Source organism: Anthonomus grandis, chromosome 18 (assembly GCF_022605725.1).
Source record: "Anthonomus grandis grandis chromosome 18, icAntGran1.3, whole genome shotgun sequence".
Classification (NCBI taxonomy): domain Eukaryota; kingdom Metazoa; phylum Arthropoda; class Insecta; order Coleoptera; family Curculionidae; genus Anthonomus; species Anthonomus grandis.
This window is the reverse complement of record NC_065563.1, coordinates 13,642,078-13,666,578: the sequence shown is the minus strand read 5'-3', so window position 1 is coordinate 13,666,578 and position 24,501 is coordinate 13,642,078. Positions and strand designations below refer to the sequence as shown.

Genomic DNA, 24,501 nt, shown 5'->3' with positions numbered 1-24,501 from the left:
ATTATTTCCGTAGGCACCTGTACAGGGTTACCGTAATTATAGGTACCATAGATACATAAATCGTCTTTTTTTCGATAACTGTTGACTTTAGGTATAGGACATGATGCATGAAACATACGTGGAGTGGTCGTAATTTATTTTTGAGCAACCCTGTATATAAAAACTTCACGTACAAAAATGAGCAACTAAATCGACGAGTCCGAGCGTTTTTTTTTTCGATCACACTCCTGAATTTTAAATGAATTTAGACATAACTTTTGGGTTGCACTGTACGATACACTTGTGTGCATGTCAAATTTAAATTGTCTGTAGTATCAGTATGTACTTATAGGTGAAGAAGTAAAAGTTGACACGTTATTTCTTATATATTTGTATTTTTATTTTTTCTAGCTTTGTCAAAAACATTTAATGTTGCGGAAATAAAAGATATTTAATTTAATTTGATGAAAAAAGTAATTTTTCAAACAATAGAAACCAAAAAAGTGCTTTTTTTAGCATAAATTCCCATCTGAACACTACGAATCATTGACGATCGCAATGAAACGGTGATCCTCGACTACGAGGATCACAATTAAGTAAACAAAGTGACTTTTCAAGGCAATTGAGAACTTAGGTAAGTTCTAAAATTAGGAAGACACCGAAAAAATTGATTTTTTTAAACGCACTTTTTGGGATACATTCTCATCTGAGGGCCAAAGATCATTGAGGATCATCGCAATAAAATCAAGATTCTCAAGATGAAATGCAGTAAAAATTGACAATTTTTAAGAATTATTTTTCGGCGTAAAACCTCGTTTAAAAGCCAAAGATCATTGACGGTCGCGATTAAATAGCGATCCTCGTCTGTCAGGACCATCACTAAATAAGGAAATTGACATTTCAATGCAATTGAGGACTTAAGTGACGAGTGAAATGCGGTAGAAACTCAACAAAGTGACTTTTTTTGCATCTCGATGAGAGCCCCAAATCCTGGACAATCGCGATGAAATGATGATCCTCGTCTGTGACATTTTAAGGTAAATAAATCAACACACAAGTAAGAAGTAAAATGCGGTAGAAACACAAACAGGGTAATTTTTCTTTTAACTCACTTTTTGATATAGAGAGAATCATCAAAGATCATTGAGGATCGCTATAAAATTATAATCATTGTCTGTGAGGACCGTAACTAGATTAAAAAAATTAAGAGAGGAAAATTATGACATGACAATCAGCATCTATATAGGAAGCACCACCACGTTTGCAATTTTTTAATAATCGAGGCCACAAAATCAAAATAAAAGCAGGGAAATTAAATTACGCGGTACCGCTCCTATCGCCCCTGTAAAGGTAAACGGATCTCGATCGAGGTGGTACTTCGCTATCGCGCTCTCTTATCTCGTCTTATCTCTCACAATGACATTCCGTAGGGACGGGCGCGCGGGAGGACACTTTTGACTTTTACTCACTCACTCTAAGGCGATCCACGCGAGCTGCCGCAGTCACGTGCCTCTCCTTCTCTCTCTCTCATTCATAATAGAAAATAAAAAAAAAAAAAAAACTTATTAGTTTTGCATTTTTATTAAATTAACCGAAGCGGTTGTCGTGTTCGTTGTCCGGCTACGACAATAATAGTAGTAGTGGTGTGGTGGGCGAGTGCGTTCGTCTTTAATTGAACCGAGAAAAAAAAAACAGGAAAAAATGAGGAGTTTACGTGATGGTGGTGCTTTTTTCGGATTTTTTTGGTTTGCCGTGATGACGTGAGTAGTATTTTTTTAAATGTTATGTAATTAAGTTGTTTTTCAAGGAGGGGGATTTGAAGTGGTTTTTTTTTTTTGTTGGTTCTATGGATGGTTTGTCCAGGCATCAGTTTTAAATCCCCTATTTCATTATTTCCAAATTATGTAATTTTCCAGACAAATGAGGTCATTGTTAAGGTTTAGTTCGTCCAAGCAATTGAAGCCTTCTTCCTTCATTATTTCTAAGTAATTTAAATGATTTTTCCAGGCAATTGAGGCCATTTTTAGAGGGTTTTCTTTAGGTTTAAAATTTGTACGTTTCTAAGCATCCATAGCGTTTTTCCTTTACACAATTTATTGGCGTTTATGTTAATATTTTTTTTAAAGGAGGTTTTTTTTTGAAGCGTACGCCACTGGTTTTTCTTGTAATAAAAAATATTCTTAAATTTCTTATTTCTTTTAAAGCATATCTGGTCTCTTAGTAATTTTTCGACAAACGCACGGGATTCGCATAAAAAAATCAAGTTATCAAATTAATGGAATTTTTTTTTTTTTTAAACTTGACCCCCATATAGTATAAAATCTAAGACGTTTAGGACATTTAGGCTTGATTTCGTCTAAGGAACACGCCCCTAAATTTCATCAATTTCATGTTTGGGGGGGGGGGGATTGATTCGTTTGTTTTTTTTGAGCCTAAAGTTATTTTTTGGTCAAGGCAATGAAACTAATTATTGAATATTTTCCAAACAATTGAAGTGAACTCTTCCAGGATTATTAACGCAATTAATACAATTTATTGCAACTTTTGTTAATTAACATTCCTGGAATAAGTGCGTTAATTAAGCTTTCCGGAAAAAATTTAAGAAAAGTGGCTTCAATTGCCTAAAATATGTCAAAAATGACTTGGAAATAATGAAAAATGTCACTTAAAATCACTTAATCGAAAATGACTCCGAAAACCTTGACAGGTTAGTAGACATGTTAGAAGCTACGAAAGTCAAAATTGAAAATTAAAAAAAAAAAGCCAAATTTGCTGACTTTTAGAAATAAAAAAAGACTTCGATAATTCGACTAAATTACCTCATTTGTCCCTAAGAAAATTACTTGGAATTGCCTGGAATAAATCAAAAATTACTGGAAAACTACAAAAAAATGCCTTTAATTGCTCAAAAAATAATTTTAAAAATTCCTTACAACGATTTCAAGTACCTGATGGAAAATTAATTTGAAAATTTCCATTAACTGCCTAGACAAAGAAAATCCTCCTTTAATCCCTGGAAAACCCCAAGAAAATACCTTCAGATGCCAGGAAAATTGCCTTAAATTACTTGTAATTAAAAAAATAGGGCTTCAACTGCTTGAAAAGTCGCCAAACAAACAACAAAATGTGAATAATGACTTCATTTGTTGCTGGAAATGTTCGTCGAAAGATGATTTCAACTGCCTGAAGTAAAGCAAAAATTACCTTACAAATACTGACAACCAGTACTTAAAAAATAGACATTTCAAGACCAATTTTTGTGATTTTTGAACGAAAATGGGACCTGCAACAATTTCAACCAAAAACCATAGAAATAATAAAAAAGGACTTCAATTGTTTGAAAAATGACCGAATAAAGCAACCTGGAAATAGGAAAAATTACTGGAAATCTAATTAAAAAATAATAAACCCTTCGGTTGCCTGGAAGAACGCGCTGCTCACATTTTTCCACGTAAATCTCTTTTAGGTGTGTCAGCCTTAAATCTAATATAATTAAATTTCATCAGTTGAGAATATCTATTTCATTACTTCCAAATTATGTAATTTTCCAGACAAATGAGAATTGTCATTTTCAAGGCATTTGAGTAATTTGTTTAATTCTTCCAGGCAGTTGAAGCCTTCCCTCATTATTTTTAAGTAATTTCAATGACTTTTCCAGGCAATTGAGGCCATTTTTAGGAGGTTTTGGTTGAAGTATATTAAATGTCCCTTCTTTTACAATTTACAACTTTTGTAAGTTTTTTTTTCTTATTAGAGCAATTGTTGTAATGCAAAATACAGGGTGCTTTTTTTAATAATGCGACAAAATTCAGGAACGTGCTCCTTGGACGAAACCAAGCAAAACCTAGTTCTTATGAACATATATCCTAAACCCCTTAGATTTTACACTATAGGGTCGTAAAATTAAAAGAAAAAAAAACAATTTTTACTTTTTTCGATAAAATTGACCCTGTAGATTTTTTTCTGAAAATTGGTACGCAAGCATCCAAGGCGTTTTTCCTAAAAACAATTTAAATTTTTATACTCCCCATTGGCGTCTATGCGGTCTTTGAACTGAATATTTTTTTTTTAAGAAAAAGTACGCCACTGGTTTCTCTTGTAATAAAAAAAATTCTTATTTCTTTTTGTTACTTTAACTAACTTTAGTTTCCTTTAAACTTTACCCCCATATAGTATAAAATCTAAAATGTTTAAGACATATTATATTCCTAGGTACTATTTTGCATGATTTCATGTCCAAGGACCATGCCCCTGAACTTTGTCGAAATATTAAAAAAAAAAAATACTCAGTATATTTTAAAATGGATTTACTCAATAAATAGAACTTAGAACGTCAAGAAATTGAAGACAATTTAATGTATAGCAGTTTTTTTTTTCAGTTTCTTTAATTGGCCAGGCACGTATGCCTGAAAATTACTTAAATTGCCTGGAAAATATCCACAAGTACTTTAAAAAACGACTAGGGAAGCACTTGAAAAGTGACTTCGTTTGTCATCGATAAACATAATAAATCCATTTTTTGATGATTTAAAAATGTTTGCCTCTCAACGATTTACGAGGGTGGTCCCAAAAGTATACCCGACCCAAGAATGAAAACACGCAAATTTTGAAAAAAAATGTATTTATTTTACAACATAATATACACTTTTCCCAGTGATGTTTTATAAGTTCGATACCCTTCTTATAATAAGAACTGTCTTGCGCCTCGAAATAGCCATTAACTGCAGACATCACTTCTCCGTCATTGGAAAATCTTTGACCACTGAGCCAATTTGGAAACAAAAAATAATCTGAGGGGGCTAAATCTGGCGCGAATAGGGTGCATGAGGTAGCAATTCAAACTTTAATTCGTTAATTTTGGCCATTGCAATAACGGATTTGTGAGCTGGTGAAACAACACTTTCTTCTTAACCAAATGGCGGCCGTTTTTGCTTGATTTCTTCGCTCAAACGTTGCAATAAGTTCATATAATACTCGCAGTTGATAGGTTTACCTTTTTCAAGATAGTCAATGAAAATTATCCCTCGCGTATCCCAAAAAACCGACGCCATGACCTTGCCTGCAGATGAAACAGTTTTCGCCTTCTTTGGAGCCGGTTCTCCCTTTTGAGTGCATTGTTTTGATTGTTCTTTTGACTCAGGTGTGAAGTGATGAACCCATGGTTATGAAACGACGCAAAAATTCTGCTTTGTTGCTAGTAAATTTCGCTCAACACTCAATTGAAACACCTTCACGACACTGTTTTTGCTCGAGTGTGAGCAAACGCGGCACCCATCTTGCACACAGCCTTCTCATGTCAAAATTTTCAGCGATGTACGGCACTTTTTGAGATGCCTACTATGTCCGCTAGCTCGCGCACTTTCAGTCGACCAGTTCAGCCTTGTAAATTTCCTTTAAAATTTCTGGAGTCGTCAGCTCATTTGGTCGACCACTGCGATGCTCGTCTCGGCAACTCAATACTTTACTGTTGTTAACGAAGGAGCAGACTCACCCAGAGTAGAATCCAGTTCAGCTTTTATATTGGTTGGGCTGAGGCCTTTCAAATAAATCACATAACGATGACCAATTTTCTCCATTTTCACAAATTCACTGAAAACGTTCACTATTGAGGGCTGCCAAACAAATAGTACAACAACGTGGCGTCTTCAAACTTGAAACATGTGCTTTATAAATTTTATACTTTCTAAAGCCGCGTACAGATGGGATTTCCAACCTAAATCAACGCAGGCCAAGGCACATGTGGTTACAGATTTGGAGGTGTGCGGATTGGTGTGTACGGCGCGAGCCAACGGTTTCCAACCGCTTCCAACGGCGCCGTTCGCGTTCGGTCTTTGAGCGGTACATCAAAGGCAAATATGATTTGGTTTGGACAGGATTTGTCGCGTTTTTGGTGTTTTTAGTCGTTTGTCTGCCTTCGATGAGAGAAGATTCGCGTTTGTTTTTAATTTTCTGGTGAAGAATTAAGCCTTAAGAGTGCTATTATAGACAACATCCAATAATGTGGGACCCTACTTATAAAATGTCAAAAAAGAAACCAGATATATGGAAAACTATTGGAGTAGAATTTAAATGTTAAGAAGCATACACATGCTGTTGTAAAGCACGAATTTGCAAATATTTTTTTTTTAAGCTGAGATGGGAAGATACAAAATGCAATCAACGTTTCAATGGAGTAACACTTTAACCCACTATACAAACTTCTATTCTTAAATGGTGTTGTTACCCACCAACATGTCTAGGCCGTTTCTTCTTCTTTTTATTTGAAATAATTATAGAATTAATTATTAAAAAACTCCGCACTCGCAACCAGTAAATCGTCCTCGTCGCTTGACATAGTGTGACACAATAGCATCCAGCACTAGTCAGTCTCCAAGTCGACCAAGTCCAATTCAAATCTAAATTTTGGTGTGGACGAGCGCATTCCAATCGTTTCCAACGACCAACGTCACATGGGCTTGGCGTTGGAAACTCGGTCTGTACGCGGCTTAATACACTCATATTTTTCAAACTACTACCGACACCTCTAGGTCAGGCCGGGGTACTTCTGGGACCACCCTCGTAAACTGCCTGGAATATGAATTGAATTTTTTTTTATTCACACCCAACTACCTGGACAATTTAAAAAAAAACCACTTTTAATATCCGGAAACCACTAAGACGCCCATGCACTTGAGTCGGAAATGATCTCAGAAACTACTAAAGGTTGGCAGGCATGTGGGCTTGAAAATTAAAAAGAAAAAAGACTCCAGTTGCCTGGGAAAATTAAAAAATAACTTGAAAAAAAGAAAAGAGGTCAAAAAATGACTTCGATTGCTTGGAATAAAGCAAAAATGTCCAACCCCAAATAATAAGAAAGTGAGGCTTTTAAAGTCATTTTCCAGTCAGCTAGAAGTAATTTTTTAGACATTATTTCAAAAACGCCACTACTCTCACGATTAAATTACAAGTTTAGTCATATAAATATACAAGCAGATAAGGTTATTTACAAGTTAATAATATCCAAGTTTCCACATAATATCAGGTATATGTGCTGATCTAATAGTCTTTTTATCGATCAAAAATGGCTTATTTTGCAAACGCGATTGTAATGATGTAACGTTACGATGCAAAAACGATACATACACTCAAGGATGGCATACCACGTTATCATTATTAGTAATCCTCGATAAGGTTTTCACGAGAATAACACACTTACGTGTATTTTTTTTTGCTAAATTTTAACGTAATTTTATGAATTATTGGGAAATTTCAGGCTGACACACCTAAAAGAGATTTCCCCCCCATAAGCCATAAAACAGTTTTTAAACGTCTAATGTAATTTTAAATATTTCCAGGTTTGCGTGGAAAAATGTGAGCAGCACGTTCTTCCAGGCAATCGAAGCAATTTTTTTTTTTAATTAGATATCCAGTCATTTTTTTGACTATTTTCCAGGAATAAATCAGGTAATTTTTCATATTTCCAAGTTGCTTTTTTTGGTCACTTTTCAAACAATTATTGGAGTCTTAGTCCATTAATTCTAAATAAATTAAGTCACTTTTCCAGGCATTTCTTGCATAGTTTTCCACACAATTAAATTCGTTATTCATATTTACAAGTAGCTTTTGTTCAAACAGTTTTGAATATTTCCCACACAATTTTCTGTTGTTTTTAAGTAATTTTTGAATTTTCAAAAAAATCTTTTTTCATTTCACATTTTGCATAATTTTACTGTTCGCACCGCCATTTGGTTGAACACTAAAAGTTTCTGACAGCTGTCATTTGTCACTTGGGATTTATGACAGATGACAGTTGACAATTCCCAGCTAGTACTTGACAGATAAAATCATAAAAGCAGATGACTGTCAAATTATTATCAACTCTGTCAAGTGTCATCTGACAAAGATTACAAGTGACAGATGAATTATGCCCTCTATACTTCTCATAAAAACAGATTATTTTAGTGCACTAATATAAAAATACCAGGTAATATCAAAATTTATAAAATTTCACATTTTTGTATGAAAATATTCCCAGTGGTTCCCAAGTTATGTCCGAAAATGTTTAACAGTGAATAGAAATTTTGAAGTTGCAATTTGCGTTTCAAAAACCTCAAATTTGATGGTTAGTGGACCTTGGAGGACTAAAGTGCCTCTAACTCAGAGAGTTTTTGAGGTACAGGAATCGTTCTGGTATGAAATTATTTGGTAAGGAATTCCTTTTCTTTGCTTAAAACCCTCTTAAGAAAATTCCAATTTTTCATGAAAATATGGCCAAGAAAAGTGAAAGTTTGTTAAAAAAATTAGGAAAAAAACATGCCTCAACCAAAACGGCCTTAAATACCGAACTCCTTGTCCCAGACTAATGGTTTTCCCTTGAATTAATCCTCAAGAACCTCACTATCAAAGCGTAAAAGAAATTTGAAAATATTCCCAGTGGTTCCCAAGTTATATCCAAAAATGTCCATCAGTGAAGAAAAATTTTGATGTTGCATTTGCGTTTCAAAAACCTCAAATTTGATGGTTGTTGGACCTTGAAGGACTAAATTTCCTCTAACTCAGAGAGTTTTTGAGGTACAGGAATCGTTCTGGTATGAAATTATTTGATAAGGAATTCCTTTTCTTTGCTCAAAATCCTCTTAAGAAAATTTCAATTTCTCATGGAAATATAGCGAAGAAAAGTGAAAGTTTGTTAAAAAAAATTAGGAAAAAAACATGCCTCAACCAAAACGACCTTAAATACCGAACTCCTTGTCCCAGACTAATGGTTTTCCCTTGAATTAATCCTCAAGAATCTCACTATCATAGTGTAAAAGAAATTTGAAAATATTACCAGTGGTTCCCAAGTTATACTCAAAAATGTCTCACAAGCACAAACTTCATGGCTCTCGGACCCTGATTGACAAAATTCCCTCTAACTCAGAGATTATTTGAGCTACAAAAACCGTTCGTATATATGAAATTAGTGGTAAAGAGTCACCACATACCTTACCATTCTTATCCTCCACAACTAACTACTGGGTCTTGTTTAGTCGTTTCTACTACAGTTCATGTGTCATCTGACAAAGATTACAAGTGACAGATGAGTTATCCCCTGTATACTTTTCATAAAAGCAGATGTTTCAGTACACTAATATAATAATACCAGGTAAGGTCAAAAATTTTATCAAATTTCACATTTTTGACTTCAGGGCCATTTCCAAGTCCATTTTTGACTTATTCCAGGCAGTCAAGGACATTCTTTCGAGGAAGTGTTTCACCATTTTCATACCCAAACACTGACCCCAAAAATCACTTCACATTACATCATCATTTATCTTAACGTACATGCAAAACTGATTAAACATCCCAGAATCCGACAACAAATTAACGCTTATTTAATTATTCATTGTTATAAATTTTCGATATCATCACCCAAAGTAAATATCGGGCTATTTCTGGTACCTTAACCGCGTTTGAGGCAATAAACGTGACGTTTCCACGCTCAAGTTTTAATTTTTAATTAATTTTTGCAGGTCACTGAAGGCGGAGGAGTACAACGTATTCAGTGAGTCGGTAAGTAACACTCTTCCCACCAGTTATAACAAATAAGGCTTTATCACTATTTACTTAAGATTATAAAAGTCAACAAACGTACCGAGTACATCATATTAAATAATATATCGGGGCATTTTCCCATAGAATTCATGGTCCTTAGACCCCACCGATCAAGTGGAACGGATATTCGCCTCCCTATGCGAAAACTACCACCTCATCCACGAAAATGAGGAAATCGACTGTGCGAACGTCCGATTTAAGCCCAAAGACCCTTTGGAGGAAGACCACGTGATCAGGAGACGTGAGGTCGATGAGAACCCCGACATCGAGGGCTCCGGAGTAACTGACGAGGACGGCAAAGCTGTGGAACTCGGCCCAGAACCCTCTCAGCCCTCAGACGAGCAAAATTTACTAATCAAAGAAGGTAAGCACCCACAAATGAACAATTAATAAGACAATAAAAGTTGAAATCTTTCAGAGGCAAAGGAGGAGGACCCCAAAGAGAATGCCAACCAAACACATCAGCCCAAAGGTAAATCAATCAACAAACGATGTTTCAAGGCAAACTTTGACTAAATCATTTTCAGAAGCCGCTACAACTCCCTTACCGGTCATTCAACTATTCGAACTTGCTACAGAAACTACAAAACCTGAACAAGCTCCCACCGCAGTCTCCCAAACACCTCAACCATCAGAAGAGCCAATTAAAACCTCGTCGGAAGCACCAGAAACCACTACAACTAGTTCTTCTACAGCAGCAACTATACAAGAACCCATGGAGACTAAAACTACTACGGTAGTGGAAACGACTGTGGCCTCAGTAAAAGAACCAGAAGCAATCAATGGGGAGCTCAAAGAACCCAAGGAACTTGAGAAGGTTGAAGAGACCGAAACAGAAAAGACGGCGGGTGCAATGGAAACAACTAAACAAGAGGCCATGGACATTAAAACCACTACAGTAGTGAACGATGTGCAGACGACTGTAGTATCAGTTAAAGAACCAGAAGCAATTAACGAGGAACAGTCTGGAAATGCTGTTTTACTCAAGGCACCCAAAGAGCACGGGAAGACCGAAGGGAGTGAAACGGAAAAGGTTATCGATAGTATACAGTCCAGTGCCAAGGAAACCGTTGGAGAAAATGATAAAGTTTTGTCTATTGTGGAGGATAAGAACGGTAAGGTTTCTTACGTGGTGACTCTTTACCACTAATTTCATATATACGAACGGTTTTTGTAGCTTAAATAATCTCTGAGTTAGAGGGAATTTTGTCAATCAGGGTCCGAGAGCCATGAAGTTTGTACTTGTGAGGCATTTTTGAGTATAACTTGAGAACCGCTGGGAATATTTTCGTAATTCTTTGACACTGTTAAAGCAAGGTTCCTGAGGATTAATTCGAGGGTAAAAACATTAGTCTGGGTCAAGGAGTTGGGTATTTAAGGCCGTTTTGGTTAAGGCATGTTTTTTTCCTAATTTTTTTAACAAATTTTCACTTTCCTTGGCCATATTTCCATGAAAAATTGGAATTTTCTTAAGAGGGTTTTGAGCAAAGAAAAGGAATTTCTTACCAAATAATTTCATACCAGAACGATTGTTGTACCTCAAAAACTCTGTGAGTTAGAGGCAATTTAGTCCTCCAAGGTCCAACAACCATCAAATTTGAAAGTTTTTGAAAGGCAAATGCTACATCAAGATTTTTCTTCACTGGTGGACATTTTTGGATATAACTTGGGAACCGCTGGGAATATTTTCAAATTTCTTGTACACTATTATGGTGTGATTCCTGAGGATGAATTTGAGGGTAAAAACATCACTCTGGGTCAAAGAGTTCGGTATTTAAGGCGGTTTTGGTTGAGGCATGTTTTTTTCCTAATTTTTTTAACAAACTTTCACTTTTCTTGGCCATATTTCCATGAAAAATTGGAATTTTCTTAAGAGGGTTTTGAGCAAAGAAGGGCAATTTCTTACCAAATAATTTCATTCCAGAACGATTGTTGTACCTCAAAAACTCTGTGAGTTAGAGGCAATTTAGTCCTCCAAGGTCCAACAACCATCAAATTTGAAAGTTTTTAAAAGGCAAATGCTACATCAAGATTTTTCTTCACTGGTGGACATTTTCGCACACAACTTGGGACCGCTGGGAATATTTTCAAAATTCTTTTACACTATTATGGTGTGATTCCTGAGGATGAGTTTGAGGGTAAAAACGTCACTCTGAATTAAAGATTTGGATATTTAAGGCAGTTTTGGTTGAGGCATGTTTTTTTCCAAATTTTTTTTTTAAATGTTCACTTTTCTTGGCCATATTTCCCTGAAAAATTGGAATTTTCTTAAGAGGGTTTTAAGCAAAGAAAAGGAATTTCTTACCAAATAATTTCATTCCAGAACGATTGTTGTACCTCAAAAACTCTGTGAGTTAGAGGCAATTTAGTCCTCCAAGGTCCAACAACCATCAAATTTGAAAGTTTTTGAAAGGCAATTGCTACATCAAGATTTTTCTTCACTGGTGGACATTTTCGCACACAACTTGGGAACCGCTGGGAATATTTTCAAATTTCTTGTACACTATTATGGTGTGATTCCTGAGGATGAATTTGAGGGTAAACACATCACTCTGGGTCAAAGAGTTTGGTATTTAAGGCGGTTTTGGTTGAGGCATGTTTTTTTCCTAATTTTTTTAACAAATTTTCACTTTCCTTGGCCGTATTGCCATGAGAAATTAGAATTTTCTTAAGAGGGTTCTAAGCAAAGAAAAGGAATTCCTTACCAAATAATTTCATACCAGAACGATTCTTGTACCTTAAAAACTCTCTGAATTAGAGGCAATTTTGTCCTCCAAGGTCCAACAACCATCAAATTTGAAGTTTTTGAAACGTAAATTGCAACATCAAGATTTTTATTCACTGGTGGACATTTTTGGATATAACTTGAGAACCGCTGAGAATATTTTCAAAATTCTTTTACACTATGATAGTGAGATTCTTGCGGATTAATTCAAGGGTAAAAACATTAGTCTGGGTCAAGGAGTTGGGTATTTAAGACCGTTTTGGTTGAGACATGTTTTTTTCCCAATTTTTTCAGTAAATTTTCACTTTTCTTAAGAATTTTTTATAAAAAATTAGAAATTTTTTAAAAAGGGTTTTGGGCACAGGAGCATCATTTCGTTTCCAATAATTTCATACCAAAACGATTGCTGTACCTTGAAAACTCTCTGAGTTAGAGGCAATTTTGTCAAGCAGGGTGCAAGAGCCATGAAATCTTTAATTGTGAGACATTTTTTTTGACATAACTTGAGAACCACTGCAAATATTTTCAAATTTCTTTTACACTATGATAGTGACGTTCTTAAGGATTAATTCAAGGGTAAAACCATTAGTCTGGGTCAAGGAGTTTGGTATTTAAGGCAGTTTTGGTTGAGGCATGTTTTTTTCCTAATTTTTTTAACAAATTTTCACTTTCCTTGGCCATATTTCCATGAAAAATTGGAATTTTCTTAAGAGGGTTTTGAGCAAAGAAAAGGAATTTCTTACCAAATAATTTCATACCAGAACGATTCTTGTACCTCAAAAACTCTCTGAATTAGAGGCAATTTTGTCTGGCAAGGTCCAACAACCATCAAATTTGAAGTTTTTGAAACGTAAATGCAACATCAAGATTTTTCTTCACTGGTGGACATTTTTGGTTATAACTTGGGAACCACTGGGAGTATTTTCAAATTTCTTGTACACTATTATGGTGTGATTCCTGAGGACGAATTTGAGGGTAAAAACATCACTCTGGGTCAAAGAGTTCGGTCTTTAAGGCGGTTTTGGTTGAGGCATGTTTTTTTCCTAATTTTTTTAACAAACTTTCACTTTTCTTGGCCGTATTTCCATGAAAAATTGGAATTTTCTTAAGAGGGTTTTGAGCAAAGAAAAGGAATTTCTTACCAAATAATTTCATTCCAGAACGATTGTTGTACCTCAAAAACTCTGTGAGTTAGAGGCAATTTAGTCCTCCAAGGTCCAACAACCATCAAATTTGAAAGTTTTTGAAAGGCAAATGCTACATCAAGATTTTTCTTCACTGGTGGACATTTTCGCACACAACTTGGGAACCGCTGGGAATATTTTCAAAATTCTTTTACACTATTATGGTGTGATTCCTGAGGATGAATTTGAGGGTAAAAACGTCACTCTGAATTAAAGATTTGGATATTTAAGGCAGTTTTGGTTAAGGCATGTTTTTTTCCAAATTTTTTTTTTAAATGTTCACTTTTCTTGGCCATATTTCCTTGAAAAATTGGAATTTTCTTAGGAGGGTTTTGAGCAAAGAAAAAGAATTTCTTACCAAATAATTTCATACCAGAACGATTCTTGTACCTCAAAAACTCTCTGAGTTAAAGGCAATTTAATCCTCCAAGGTCCAACAACCATTAAATTTGAGGTTTTTGAAACGCAAATGCAACATCAAGATTTTTCTTCACTGATGGACATTTTTGGATATAACTTGGGAACCACTGGGAATATTTTCAAAATTTTTTTACACTATTATGGTGTGATTCATGAGGATGAATTTGAGGGTAAAAACATCACTTTGGGTCAAAAAGTTGGGTATTTAAGGCAAATTTGGTTGAGGCATGTTTTTTTTTCTAATTTTTGTAACAAATTTTCACTTTTCTTGGCCATATTTCCATGCGAAATTGGAATTCGCTTAAACCGGTGTTGAGCAAAGAAAAGGAATTTCTTACCAAATAATTTCATACCAGAACGATTCCTGTAGTTCAAAAACTCTCTGAGTTAGAGGCAATTTAGCCCTCCAAGGTCCAACAACCATCAAATTTGAGGTTTTTGAAACGCAAATGCAACATCAACATTTTTATTCACTGGTAGACTTTTTCGGACATAACTTGGGAACCACTGGGAATATTTTCAAAATTCTTTTACACTATGATAGTGAGATTCCTGAGGATTAATTTGAGGGTAAAAACATCACTCTGGATTGAAGATTTGAGTAATTAATGCAGTTTTGGTTGGGACATTTATTTTAAACTCATTTCCGTTTTTCTTGAGCATATTTTCATGAAAACTTCAGGAATATTCTTGAGAGGGTTTCAGGCAAAGAAGGAGCATTTCTTATCCAATAATTTAACACCAGAACAATTCTTGCACCTCAAAAACTCTCTGAGCCAGAGGCAATTTTGTCCTCCAAGGTCCAATAACCATCAAATTTGAGGGATTTGAAACACAAAATTCTCATAGGTCCATACTGGGGCATAACTTGGAAACCATTTAAAATATTTCCTTTATTATTTCACACCCAAGTAGTGGGATTCCTGAGGATGGATTTATGGAAATCGGTTCTAAGAAATAAAACATTACTGGCCCAACTACAAGAAATCAGAAAAAACTTCCAGGCAATTAGGTAAACCAATGATGCAACTTAAAATAGGAAAATCAAATTTCCTTAGGGACAAATCCCGAATCAACTGCCTGGAAGAAATCAAAGAACGCACTTTAATAAATAAATTGATTTTAGTTTTCAGGCATTCAAGATATTGGGTGCTGTCATAGACATGTACCAATTTTAACTTTTATACAAAAGCATATTTCAAACTCCTGAAAAAGGGGCAAAGATTCGAATGACTGGAATATCCAAACGAATGACACTTAAACTGCCCCCATAAAACAAATTCCTACAGATCTCGAAGTAACAAACATGTTTTTTCTATTTCAGCCTCCAATACTGACCCAGCATTAGCAGAAAGTTCAAAAACGGTAAATCGAGCGGGAGGAAAAGACGCCACCCTGCTCATCTCCCTCTTTGTGGTGGTGTTGGTCATAGGTGCGGCAGCTTTTGCCCACAACTACATCAAGAAACGTAAACAAAGAGCACAAGAAGAGACTAACGCCAATGTGCTCAAAAGAACTCCAGCCACTAATGGTAAAAACGACACTGACATTGAACAGGGCACAGAAATGAAACCCCTTATGAAGAACGAGGTGGTCAAAGAGTATTCGGACAGCAAAAAAGAACCTGAGCCCTAAAGAACTTTAGGGGTCCGTAGGGTGTGCTTTGTGATATTTTTTAGTCAGTATAATGTACTTATTATTTTCCTTGCAATGTACAAACTTTTGAGGTAACATCAAATTAAGATCAACAGTTAGGTGTATTAGATTTAAGTGTGTGTGTATAGATAAGAACTTGGTTATTTACTTTAATAAATATTAATAATACATTTTTAAGGCCATTTTTAATACCCAAACTGATATTTTATAATATGTAGGATACTAGTTAGAATCTAGCGACCTCTTGGCAATGCTGTTATCATCATTGGAAAATCAAAGGGAGTGAAAGGGAAGAGGTTATAAATAGTATACGGTCCAGTGCCAATGAAAGCAATAAGGAATGTTGAAAACTAAGGTTGTTGTGAAGTGTTGCCGAGTCTTTTAGAGATTCTTATGTTCGGTGACTCTTTCCCAATAATCTCATATAAGAACGATTCCTGTAGCTCAAATAGTTTATGAGTTAGAGGCAATTTTGTCAACCAGGGTCCAAGAGGTCCCAGAGAACCACTGGAAATATTTTCATAATTTTGTTAGACTACCATAGTGAGATTTCTGAAGATGAATTTGAAGGTACAAACATCCCTCTGAGGCAATAGTTGTGGTATTTAAGGCAATTTTGGTAGAGGCATTTTATTTGCAATTTTCACTATTTTCATAAAAAATGAAAGATTCTGAAGAGGGTTTTAAGCAAACAAATAACATTTTTTGTCCAAATTAATTTCATACCAAAACGATTTAGTAAGAGTTAGAGGCAATTTAGTCCTTCAAGGTTCGACAATCATCAAATTTGAAAGTTTTTGAAGGCAACGTCAACATTTTTATTCACTAGTGGACATTTTTGGATATAACTTGGGAACCACTGGCAATATTTTCAAAATTCTTTTACACTATTATAGTGAAATTTTTGAGGATTAATTCAAGGGTAAAAACATTAATCTGGGTCAAGGAGTTCGGTATTTAAGGCAGTTTTGGTTGAGGCATGTTTTTTTCCTAATTTTTTTAACAAATTTTCACTTTTCTTGGCTGTATTGCCATGAGAAATTGGAATTTGCTTAAGAGGCTTTTGAGAAAAAAAAGATCATTTTTTTTCCAATAATTTCATACCAGAACAATTCCTGTACCTCAAAAACTCTCCGAGTTAGAGGCAATTTAGTCGTCCAAGGTCCACCAACCATCAAATTTGAGGTTTTTGAAACGCAAATTGCAACATCAAGATTTTTTTTCACTGGTGGACATTTTTGGCCATAACTTGGGAACCACTGGGAATATTTTCAAAATTCTTTTATACTATTATAGTGAAATTCTTGAGGATGAATTGGAGGGTAAAAACATCAGTCTCGGTGACATAATTTGGTATTTAAGGCCGTTTTGGTTTGAGCATGTTTTTTCTTAATTTTTTCAGTAAATTTTCACTTTTCTTAAGAATTTTTCATAAAAAATTAGAAATTTTTTTAAAAGGGTTTTGAGCAAAGGAACATCATTTCTTTTCCAATAATTTCATACCAAAACGATTGCTGTACCTTGAAAACTCTCCGAGTTAGAGGCAATTTTGTCAAGCAGGGTGCAAGAGCCATGAAATTTTTGGTTGTGAGACATTTTTTTGACATAACTTGAGAACCACTGGGAATATTTTCAAATTTCTTTTACACTATGATAGTGAGATTCTTGAGGATTAAGTCAAGGGTAAAAACATTAATTTGGGTCAAGGAGTTGGGTATTTAAGGCCGTTTTGGTTGAGGCATGTTTTTTTCCTAATTTTTTTAACAAACTTTCACTTTCCTTGGCCATATTTCCATGAGAAATTGGAATTTGCTTAAGAGGCTTTTGAGAAAAAAAAGATCTTTTTTTTTCCAATAATTTCATACCAGAACAATTCCTGTACCTCAAAAACTCTCCGAGTTAGAGGCAATTTAGTCCTCCAAGGTCCAACAACCATCAAATTTGAGGATTTTGAAACGCAAATGCAACATCAAGATTTTTATTCATTGGTGGACATATTTGTATATAACTTGGGAACCACTGGGAATATTTTCAAAATTCTTTTACACTATTATGGTGTGACTCCTGAGGATGAATTTGAGGGTAAAAACATCACTCTGAATTAAAGATTTGGATATTTAAGGCAGTTTTGGTTGAGACATGTTTTTATCCTAATTTTTGTAACAAACTTTCACTTTTCTTGGCCATATTTCCATGAAAAATTGGAATTTTCTTAAGAGGGTTTTGAACAAAGAAAAGGAATTTCATACCAAATAATTTGATCCTAGAACGATTCTTGTACCTCAAAAACTCGTTGAGTTAGAGGCAATTTAGTCCTCCAAGGTCCAACAACCATCAAATTTCAGGTTTTTGAAATGCGAATTGCAACATCAAGACTTGGATATATGGACATAACTTGGGAACCACTGAAAATTTTTACATCATTCTTGTAAACTACTTAAATGAGATGGCCTAGGATGAATATGAGAGAAAAAACATCACTCTGGCTTAAGGATTTGGATATTTACAGTAGTTTTAGCACAGGCATGTCTTTTTTCTAATTTTTTAGAGACAATTTCAATTTTCTTGGGCATATTTTAATGAAAAACAGAATATTAAGAGGATTTCTTTTTCAATGAAATTTGAGATTTTGCGACATTTTTGTGTATAAGTCGAGAATCCCCGGAAATTCTTTTATCTCTATTAAATGACAGTAGTGAGATTTTTGAAGATAAATTTGAGGGTCATCATTCATGACATGGTTCACTCACATTATTGATATAATTGAAGCATTTCTAAGTGTTTCATGGGGGACCAAGGTACCTGGTTGGCAAGGTCGATCAAGCCCCAAATGTATGTGACAATATAAAGTTTTATTATTATATAACAATATAATAATAAAACATTATAAAGCAGGCAACATCAATTAACTGTGCTTTTAATAAGGGGCAAGGAAATAATGTTTAGAGGTTAAGTCTAGTTTTAATTTATGGTCTACCTCTGACAGGATATTTCTGGAACTGTTTCTGTATTACCGAGACCATCCATGGACAAACCGGGGTGTCCTGATAGGGTTATGGCAGATTTTTAATTTTAAAAAGAATATTTTTTTTAAAGAAAGATATTATTTATTTATTAATTACTCAAGGTTAACGATTTATCTTTCAACGATTACATTTTCACTTTCAATATAAGAGAATTCTAACTTACCTCCATAACGAGGAACACATGATTGGTGGTCTCCTTGCAGTCGAGTAAAGCAACCACATGTTCGTGATGAAGCTCAGTAAGTTCCTAAAATTCACACAGTAATATTAAGGGAAGTCTGGTCGAGGAGCCAGAGATTACCTTTAAGATTTTTATTTCTTTTCCCAGTAAATTCTGGGATTTAGCCAAATTCTTTTTGGCTATACTTTTTATTGCCACTATAAAGTTAGGGTCCTAAAATAAGGGCAGCAATCAGGTAAGCATGCATTATGCTAAGCCTGAGGACTTACTTTTTTACTTCTTCCTTTAAATACAACGGCGAACGCTCCGTGCCCCAAAATGTCTTTTGGAGCATACTCGTACTCGCCCACAACGTCCATTTTCGATATTTGTAAAGTAATTAGCTGCAGTGATAACTGAAAGTACCAATATTTATGGAAACCTAATTGGTTTAGAAAATTCCTTTGTATGCCCTGCCTAAAAATACATTTTTGATACCGTAAACTTTACTGTTTTTTGCCGTATAGAGCAACTTGCGAATTGAAATTCTACATTTTGGTAAAGGCGCGCGTTAAACGGTAAAAAATACAGGGAAAAATGCCATTTTAACACTGAAAATTTAAGGAAAAACTCACAAACTAAACTAAACAATGGCGGACATGTTTGTATTGATTTGCTACAGCTGACTGTCAAAAGTGTCGCCATAGGGGGCGCAGCTGTCGGCGAAGATTACAATTTATTTTTTATTTTTATATTAAGTCTAACATTATGGGGCTCCCATCAATAAATTAAAACATTATTTAAATACTAATAATTAAGCAATATTAATTGTTTGCGATACGTAAAGCAACAGTTTTCTGTACACTGCTGGTTTATAAATTCATAGAGGGCACTAGCAGCATATGAGAACCGCTAATGAAGTTGATGCAGTGCTGCCAAGTTGGCACATAATTATTTAATTCTAGGAAATTTTTCTTTTTTTGGTTAATGTTTTGGGCCTTATTAATTAACCTAGTTATTAAATTTTTTTTCATCCAACACTCTTTTATACAGAAAGTTCTAAAATAACTAAAAAAGTGAGTTTAAACACTTTGACGACGAGGAATATTTGGAGATGAGTCAAGGATTTAACGCAATAATGTGGCAACCTTGTGAAAATTTGAAATAACCCTCAATAAAAGGTAAGTAATTATTTTAGGAATTTTTTAAAACGTATGGCCTCACTTAAGGTGTTTTAAGTAGAAATTGTACTATTTACAGATTTGTAATAAAAACACCTTGTGCGTGGCCAGAGGCCTCGCACCACCACGCAATTTCCTTCATTATATTATTATTTGTACATAAATTGAACTGTCTTAATGACGCATGAGGCGTTTTTAGTACAATTTTAAAGAAACCGCGTTTTGTACTGAATATAGAAACAAATTGTACCACGCATTGTTTCTTATTATCTTATTATTTTTTACTTAAAAGAGAACAAAAATTTAAAATTTCTTAGCGATACGAGGCTTCTGGCAACGCATAAGCCGTTTTTAACTTTTTAGTACAATTTTCAGAGAACAGTGCCAAAGATTATATTGTACTAAATATGCAAGAAAAATTGTACTATTTACAAATTTGTACCCTACCTAGTTCCATTACTACCAAATTCTTATTTTTGTATATTTTCGGTTAAAATAAGTCATTTGCGGATATTTATGGTGGTACCGAGGCTCTAGCCACTCAATTTGAATACAAAATTCAGTTTAAAATTTTGTACTAACTAAACAACCTTGTTCCTGGGATTTACCCCAACATTTAACTTCTCACTGGATTACTTCAAAATTACACCCTCCCAAAGGATTCAATAATCCAAATATATCCTGATGTTGGCCTTAAAAACCAAACAATTCCTCATGTCAGCAATTCTGCTCGGGTAAGTTTATAATAAAAACCAACGAATACCAAAAACACACTTATATTTATATATCACTTAAGGGCATCCAAAACACTCTTAAAATTACTCAGACTATTTATAATCTCTCGCCTCTCCTCCTCACTTTTAATCTTAATACACAACTCATCGCACAACCTCTCTTGGTAAGTCTTAATGAAATTAAAACAGTTTTTCATGGTGGCCCCGATATAAAGTATACTCAGGCTCACCGGATGGGTCTTAATGAGACGCACAAATGGTAACACACTGGTGACCAAATTGTGGGGCCCAAATCTGCATTTGATTACCGCAATTTTTGTTATCGGGTTCGTGTACTTGGCAGAGAAACCTGCTCGGGTGGCCGCCTCACCAAAATCCCCATGGAAGTTTTTTATGTGGGTCAGAATCGTTTGGTGCAGGTCGTACTGGCTTAGTACTTGCAGGAATTCGGATTTAACCTCGAGAACTATGTAGCTAAAATTGAAATTTTGGGGTTTTGTTTTGTTTGAGGGGGATTTATTTGGAGTTAAACTGTATAATATGTGATAGCATGAATAAATTATTGAGTATTGAGGATTGTTGAGCTTACCGGTTTTTTAAACGCACCATTTCAATTTTTTGAGGGAATTCTTTGGGAGTTAATCTAGCATTTAAGCCCAGTGGATAACATAACCTTAAAAACAAAGTCTATGTATTTAAAATATGTGAATTATGACTGCTGATATCCAGCAACCCAAATCGAGAACGCAGCATTTGTCTTATTTATAGTCGGCGCTCACTGTTAGTGAGAGCACCATTAATCGATTTAGTTAGCCATTGTTAATATCTGGATAAAAAAATTATTAAAATCCCTTGGATATTTCAGGAAATATGGGCATTATATCGATTAGATAACAGGGAGCGTGGACTATACGTAGGTTAACCAACAACATAAGCTGCGTTCTCGATTTGATTGACCGGAGCTGAACTTGACACACATCCTAATGTTTTGTTTTTTTATTTCTCTCTCGCTCCCACTTATGCCCGATCATTTATCTGTCTCTTTCTCTCTCGATCTGTCATTATTTGTTTACAATGATATAACCTCAGTCTTGTAAAAAAAAATTTACTAAGAAGTAAGAAAAACTACGATTATTATAAATACTTTGATAACCTTAAATACATTCTCAGGTTATCCAGGAGGGTGTTCACAATGTCAGGTGAAACTTGTCAAAAAAACCAAACCTCCCAACATTCCGCAGTCTATGTTACTGCCCCAACCGAAGAAGTGGCAAAAAAAATTGCTCACGGCTTGGTATGTACCAAATATGGCCCCCCTAAACATCGTTTCCAATTATAATTCGACAGGTAAAAGAAAAATTGGCGGCCTGTGCCAATATAATCCCAAAAATCACCTCGATTTACGAATGGGAGAATAAAATCAATGAGGATTCCGAGGTGCTCATGATGATCAAGACTAGGGCCTCGGCGTTGGATGAACTCACTAAATACGTCAAGGAAAATCATCCTTATCAGGTTTGTGAGGTTATCGCTGTGCCTATAGTTCATGGGAACGAGGCATATTTGAAATGGATCGATGAGGTGGTACCCTTGAATTAAGTTCTTTGCGGTTTTTTGAATTGGTTTGAAAGGGTCTTTTTATTGTTTAATTAAATTTAAAAGAGTTGTTTATATTAATTTTGCCAATAAAACTTAAGTCCAAAAGCAAGAAAGTTTTTTATTACTGTTCGGGTATGTTACCTGTTATTTTGGTTCACTCTCTTTGATGACATAACAAACAGCTTTAACCTAAAATAAACAGTTTTTGAACCTAGTAACTGCCTGAATAATTTGTATATTCAGGCAGATGTAGTAAATAGTCAAGCTCTGTCTCGAGGGGTTTGTCGGGGGATATACAACATCTTTAAAAAAAACAGACCAATTACTCAGTGGGGTAAATTCGTGTTCTATAAAACAGTAAGTGAAGTCAATTCTTGAAGAAGCGTACTTTAAAGTACCATAGGACTCTGTAGCTTGGCTTTGAGTGGGATCTTTAAATCTTCTAATCTTACTATGCACGTAGTTCGGCCCACCCGTCAATCAGAAATACTTTTAGACTACGTTATTTAAGAACATGGTTAAGGATCTTTTAATATCAAATGCATTTTATGTTCACTAATAAGGACTGCAGGATGCGTTTTTAGCAATAAAACACGGGAAAACGTTTTATTATCGTTTTTAATGTTAAAGAAAAGTAAACCACTGAACCGGAGCAACAGAACCAAAACATAACCTAAGTTGAAATCCTTAGTGACATAGACATGACATATAATATATTGCGTTAAGGTAAGTACACACTAACACTGCTAAATGGCGTAACGGAATCAAATACGTTTACATTTTATACTTATAAAGAGTATTTTAATTACAGTTTTAACGGCTTACGAATTTAGTGTCGTTCTTAACTTTGTACCGTTGATCATAGATTAATAATACTTGATAGGAAACTCCCATAAGAGCCAATAGAACATTGAAACGTCGACGGAGTTTGCGCCCTCTGAACTTCTAGGAGTAGTACTAAGAGGAAAAATTTGATTATGGCGCCAAATTTGAATTTCATTGCATATAGTGCTCTTAAATTTAGTGGGAAATATGTGGTTCTGTTCAAATTTGGTTAATGAAAGTTAATATAGAAGTAAAAAAGAAAGGCCGTGCCTGCTAAAGAACTATGAAAAATGGCCGCATTTTATATGACATAATTTGACGTTTGACAGTCCGTGCAACATCGCTAGTTTTGCATTATTAGCGCCATCTAGATTTCGAGCAGTAGAAGGTTTTTTAGTGTTCCGTAAATCGCCCAAGCTTTGAAGACCCTGACTGGTATTCATTGGAATTTGCTAACTAACTAGTGATTATTTTCATCCTTACTGGCGCCATCTCTTTCAAGGTAGATAAACCAGATTACACGTTTCTGTAGCGACTTACAGGAACCTGTAATATATTTTGTTTTCAAAAAAAAAAAGAAACCTCTAGTTTGTTTCGGATTACGCGTGACTAAACCATAGAGGGCGCTAGTAAACAATAAATTTTAGTAACTGAGTTTGATTTTGTTAAAGTTTTTTTATGATAATCCATTAATTTAAATCATATTTCAATATGTCTCCATTCAATAAAGTTTGACTAGACATCATACATTGACAGTTGAATGTTTGCAAAGTTCCCAGTGACTATATAATAAGACAATAACATAAATAAATCCGATGTGAACCGTTCAGGTTAGGCGGTGGTGCCGCGCCAACGTCAGGTCAACGAATTGATAATCTAAAGATCAAGTAAATTATAGGGTGTCGCAATCTTATCCGCAGACAAATTCTTCATCCTCTCACCACCTTTAATAAACACGCGCGCGGGTTATTTCCATGCCGTAGCACTAAACAAAAAAAAAACAAAAACGTCGTCGCGGAAGATTCATGGGCGCAGTTTAAAGCGTTTTTTTCGCATCTTCTTTGATGCGTGGGCAGTTCGCGCTCATCCTCTCCGCGGTGATTTAGTTAAAAATCAATGAACATCCGCGAGACGTTATTCTTCTTCTTCTTCTTCTTATATTCGCAATAAAGCGAGAGTCGCGCCGCGCGTAGGCTTGCCACAATGGATTTCTTCCTGGCCAATTGACGGGACCAACCACTACGTCCCTGAATTACACCTTACTTAACTGACTAAAAAAACCTTAATAAATTTAATATCAGCAATTTCGTGACACATATGGCAACATGGCACCCTCCCCATCCCTATTAAATTGTCCCAGATGCCACATGCTTCATTTAAATGCATAAAATTAATTAAAATGATGTAATACGAGGACGTAGCGGTACTGTGGGTGCGCC

General features: G+C 35.0%; 4 protein-coding genes across 6 annotated transcripts in view; 2 read left to right on the top strand and 2 right to left on the bottom strand.

The window, feature by feature from the left end:
* Positions 1-19,408, bottom strand: part of LOC126746951 (serine/threonine-protein kinase ULK2) — a 55,016-nt gene extending 35,608 nt beyond the window's left edge. For 2 of the 3 annotated variants that reach the window (XM_050455371.1, XM_050455372.1), the window contains exons 1-3: positions 19,014-19,407; positions 18,865-18,957; positions 18,727-18,810 (exon numbers count right to left, since the gene is read on the bottom strand). In XM_050455371.1, coding sequence (XP_050311328.1) covers positions 18,727-18,810; positions 18,865-18,957; positions 19,014-19,103 — 267 coding nt within the window. In that variant the 5' untranslated portion in view covers positions 19,104-19,407. Of the gene's footprint in view, positions 1-18,726; positions 18,811-18,864; positions 18,958-19,013 lie in introns of all 3 variants that reach the window. The other variant, XM_050455373.1, reaches the window with a different exon arrangement.
* On the top strand, positions 1,434-15,709 carry LOC126746955 (uncharacterized). The gene is made up of 6 exons (XM_050455377.1): positions 1,434-1,739; positions 9,471-9,510; positions 9,637-9,916; positions 9,971-10,024; positions 10,080-10,667; positions 15,206-15,709. The coding sequence occupies exons 1-6, from the start codon at positions 1,681-1,683 to the stop codon at positions 15,514-15,516; spliced, it is 1,332 nt and encodes a 443-aa protein (XP_050311334.1). The 5' UTR covers positions 1,434-1,680; the 3' UTR covers positions 15,517-15,709.
* A 914-nt stretch (positions 19,409-20,322) lies between the features above and the next one.
* LOC126746962 (protein CutA homolog) lies at positions 20,323-22,350 on the top strand. Its single transcript, XM_050455384.1, has 3 exons — positions 20,323-20,638; positions 21,809-21,932; positions 21,986-22,350. The coding sequence occupies exons 1-3, from the start codon at positions 20,589-20,591 to the stop codon at positions 22,235-22,237; spliced, it is 426 nt and encodes a 141-aa protein (XP_050311341.1). The 5' UTR covers positions 20,323-20,588; the 3' UTR covers positions 22,238-22,350.
* LOC126746959 (ribonuclease P/MRP protein subunit POP5) lies at positions 20,665-22,671 on the bottom strand. Its single transcript, XM_050455382.1, has 3 exons — positions 22,379-22,671; positions 21,228-21,311; positions 20,665-21,112 (listed from the first exon to the last, which is right to left on the bottom strand). The coding sequence occupies exons 1-3, from the start codon at positions 22,408-22,410 to the stop codon at positions 20,692-20,694; spliced, it is 537 nt and encodes a 178-aa protein (XP_050311339.1). The 5' UTR covers positions 22,411-22,671; the 3' UTR covers positions 20,665-20,691.
* Between the last annotated feature and the right edge of the window lie 1,830 nt (positions 22,672-24,501).

Coding starts and splice junctions, on each gene's coding strand:
- LOC126746955 (XM_050455377.1), top strand. CDS start 1,681: ATGAGGAGTTTACGTGATGGTGGTGCTTTTTTCGGATTTTTTTGGTTT. Junction 1,740..9,470: donor TTTTGGTTTGCCGTGATGAC/GTGAGTAGTATT, acceptor TAATTTTTGCAG/GTCACTGAAGGCGGAGGAGT. Junction 9,511..9,636: donor ACAACGTATTCAGTGAGTCG/GTAAGTAACACT, acceptor ATTTTCCCATAG/AATTCATGGTCCTTAGACCC.
- LOC126746962 (XM_050455384.1), top strand. CDS start 20,589: ATGTTGGCCTTAAAAACCAAACAATTCCTCATGTCAGCAATTCTGCTC. Junction 20,639..21,808: donor ATGTCAGCAATTCTGCTCGG/GTAAGTTTATAA, acceptor ATACATTCTCAG/GTTATCCAGGAGGGTGTTCA. Junction 21,933..21,985: donor AAAAAATTGCTCACGGCTTG/GTATGTACCAAA, acceptor ATAATTCGACAG/GTAAAAGAAAAATTGGCGGC.
- LOC126746959 (XM_050455382.1), bottom strand. CDS start 22,410: ATGTCATCAAAGAGAGTGAACCAAAATAACAG. Junction 21,312..22,378: donor AGAGTGAACCAAAATAACAG/GTAACATACCCG, acceptor TTTGTTTTTAAG/GTTATGTTATCCACTGGGCT. Junction 21,113..21,227: donor ATGGTGCGTTTAAAAAACCG/GTAAGCTCAACA, acceptor TTTCAATTTTAG/CTACATAGTTCTCGAGGTTA.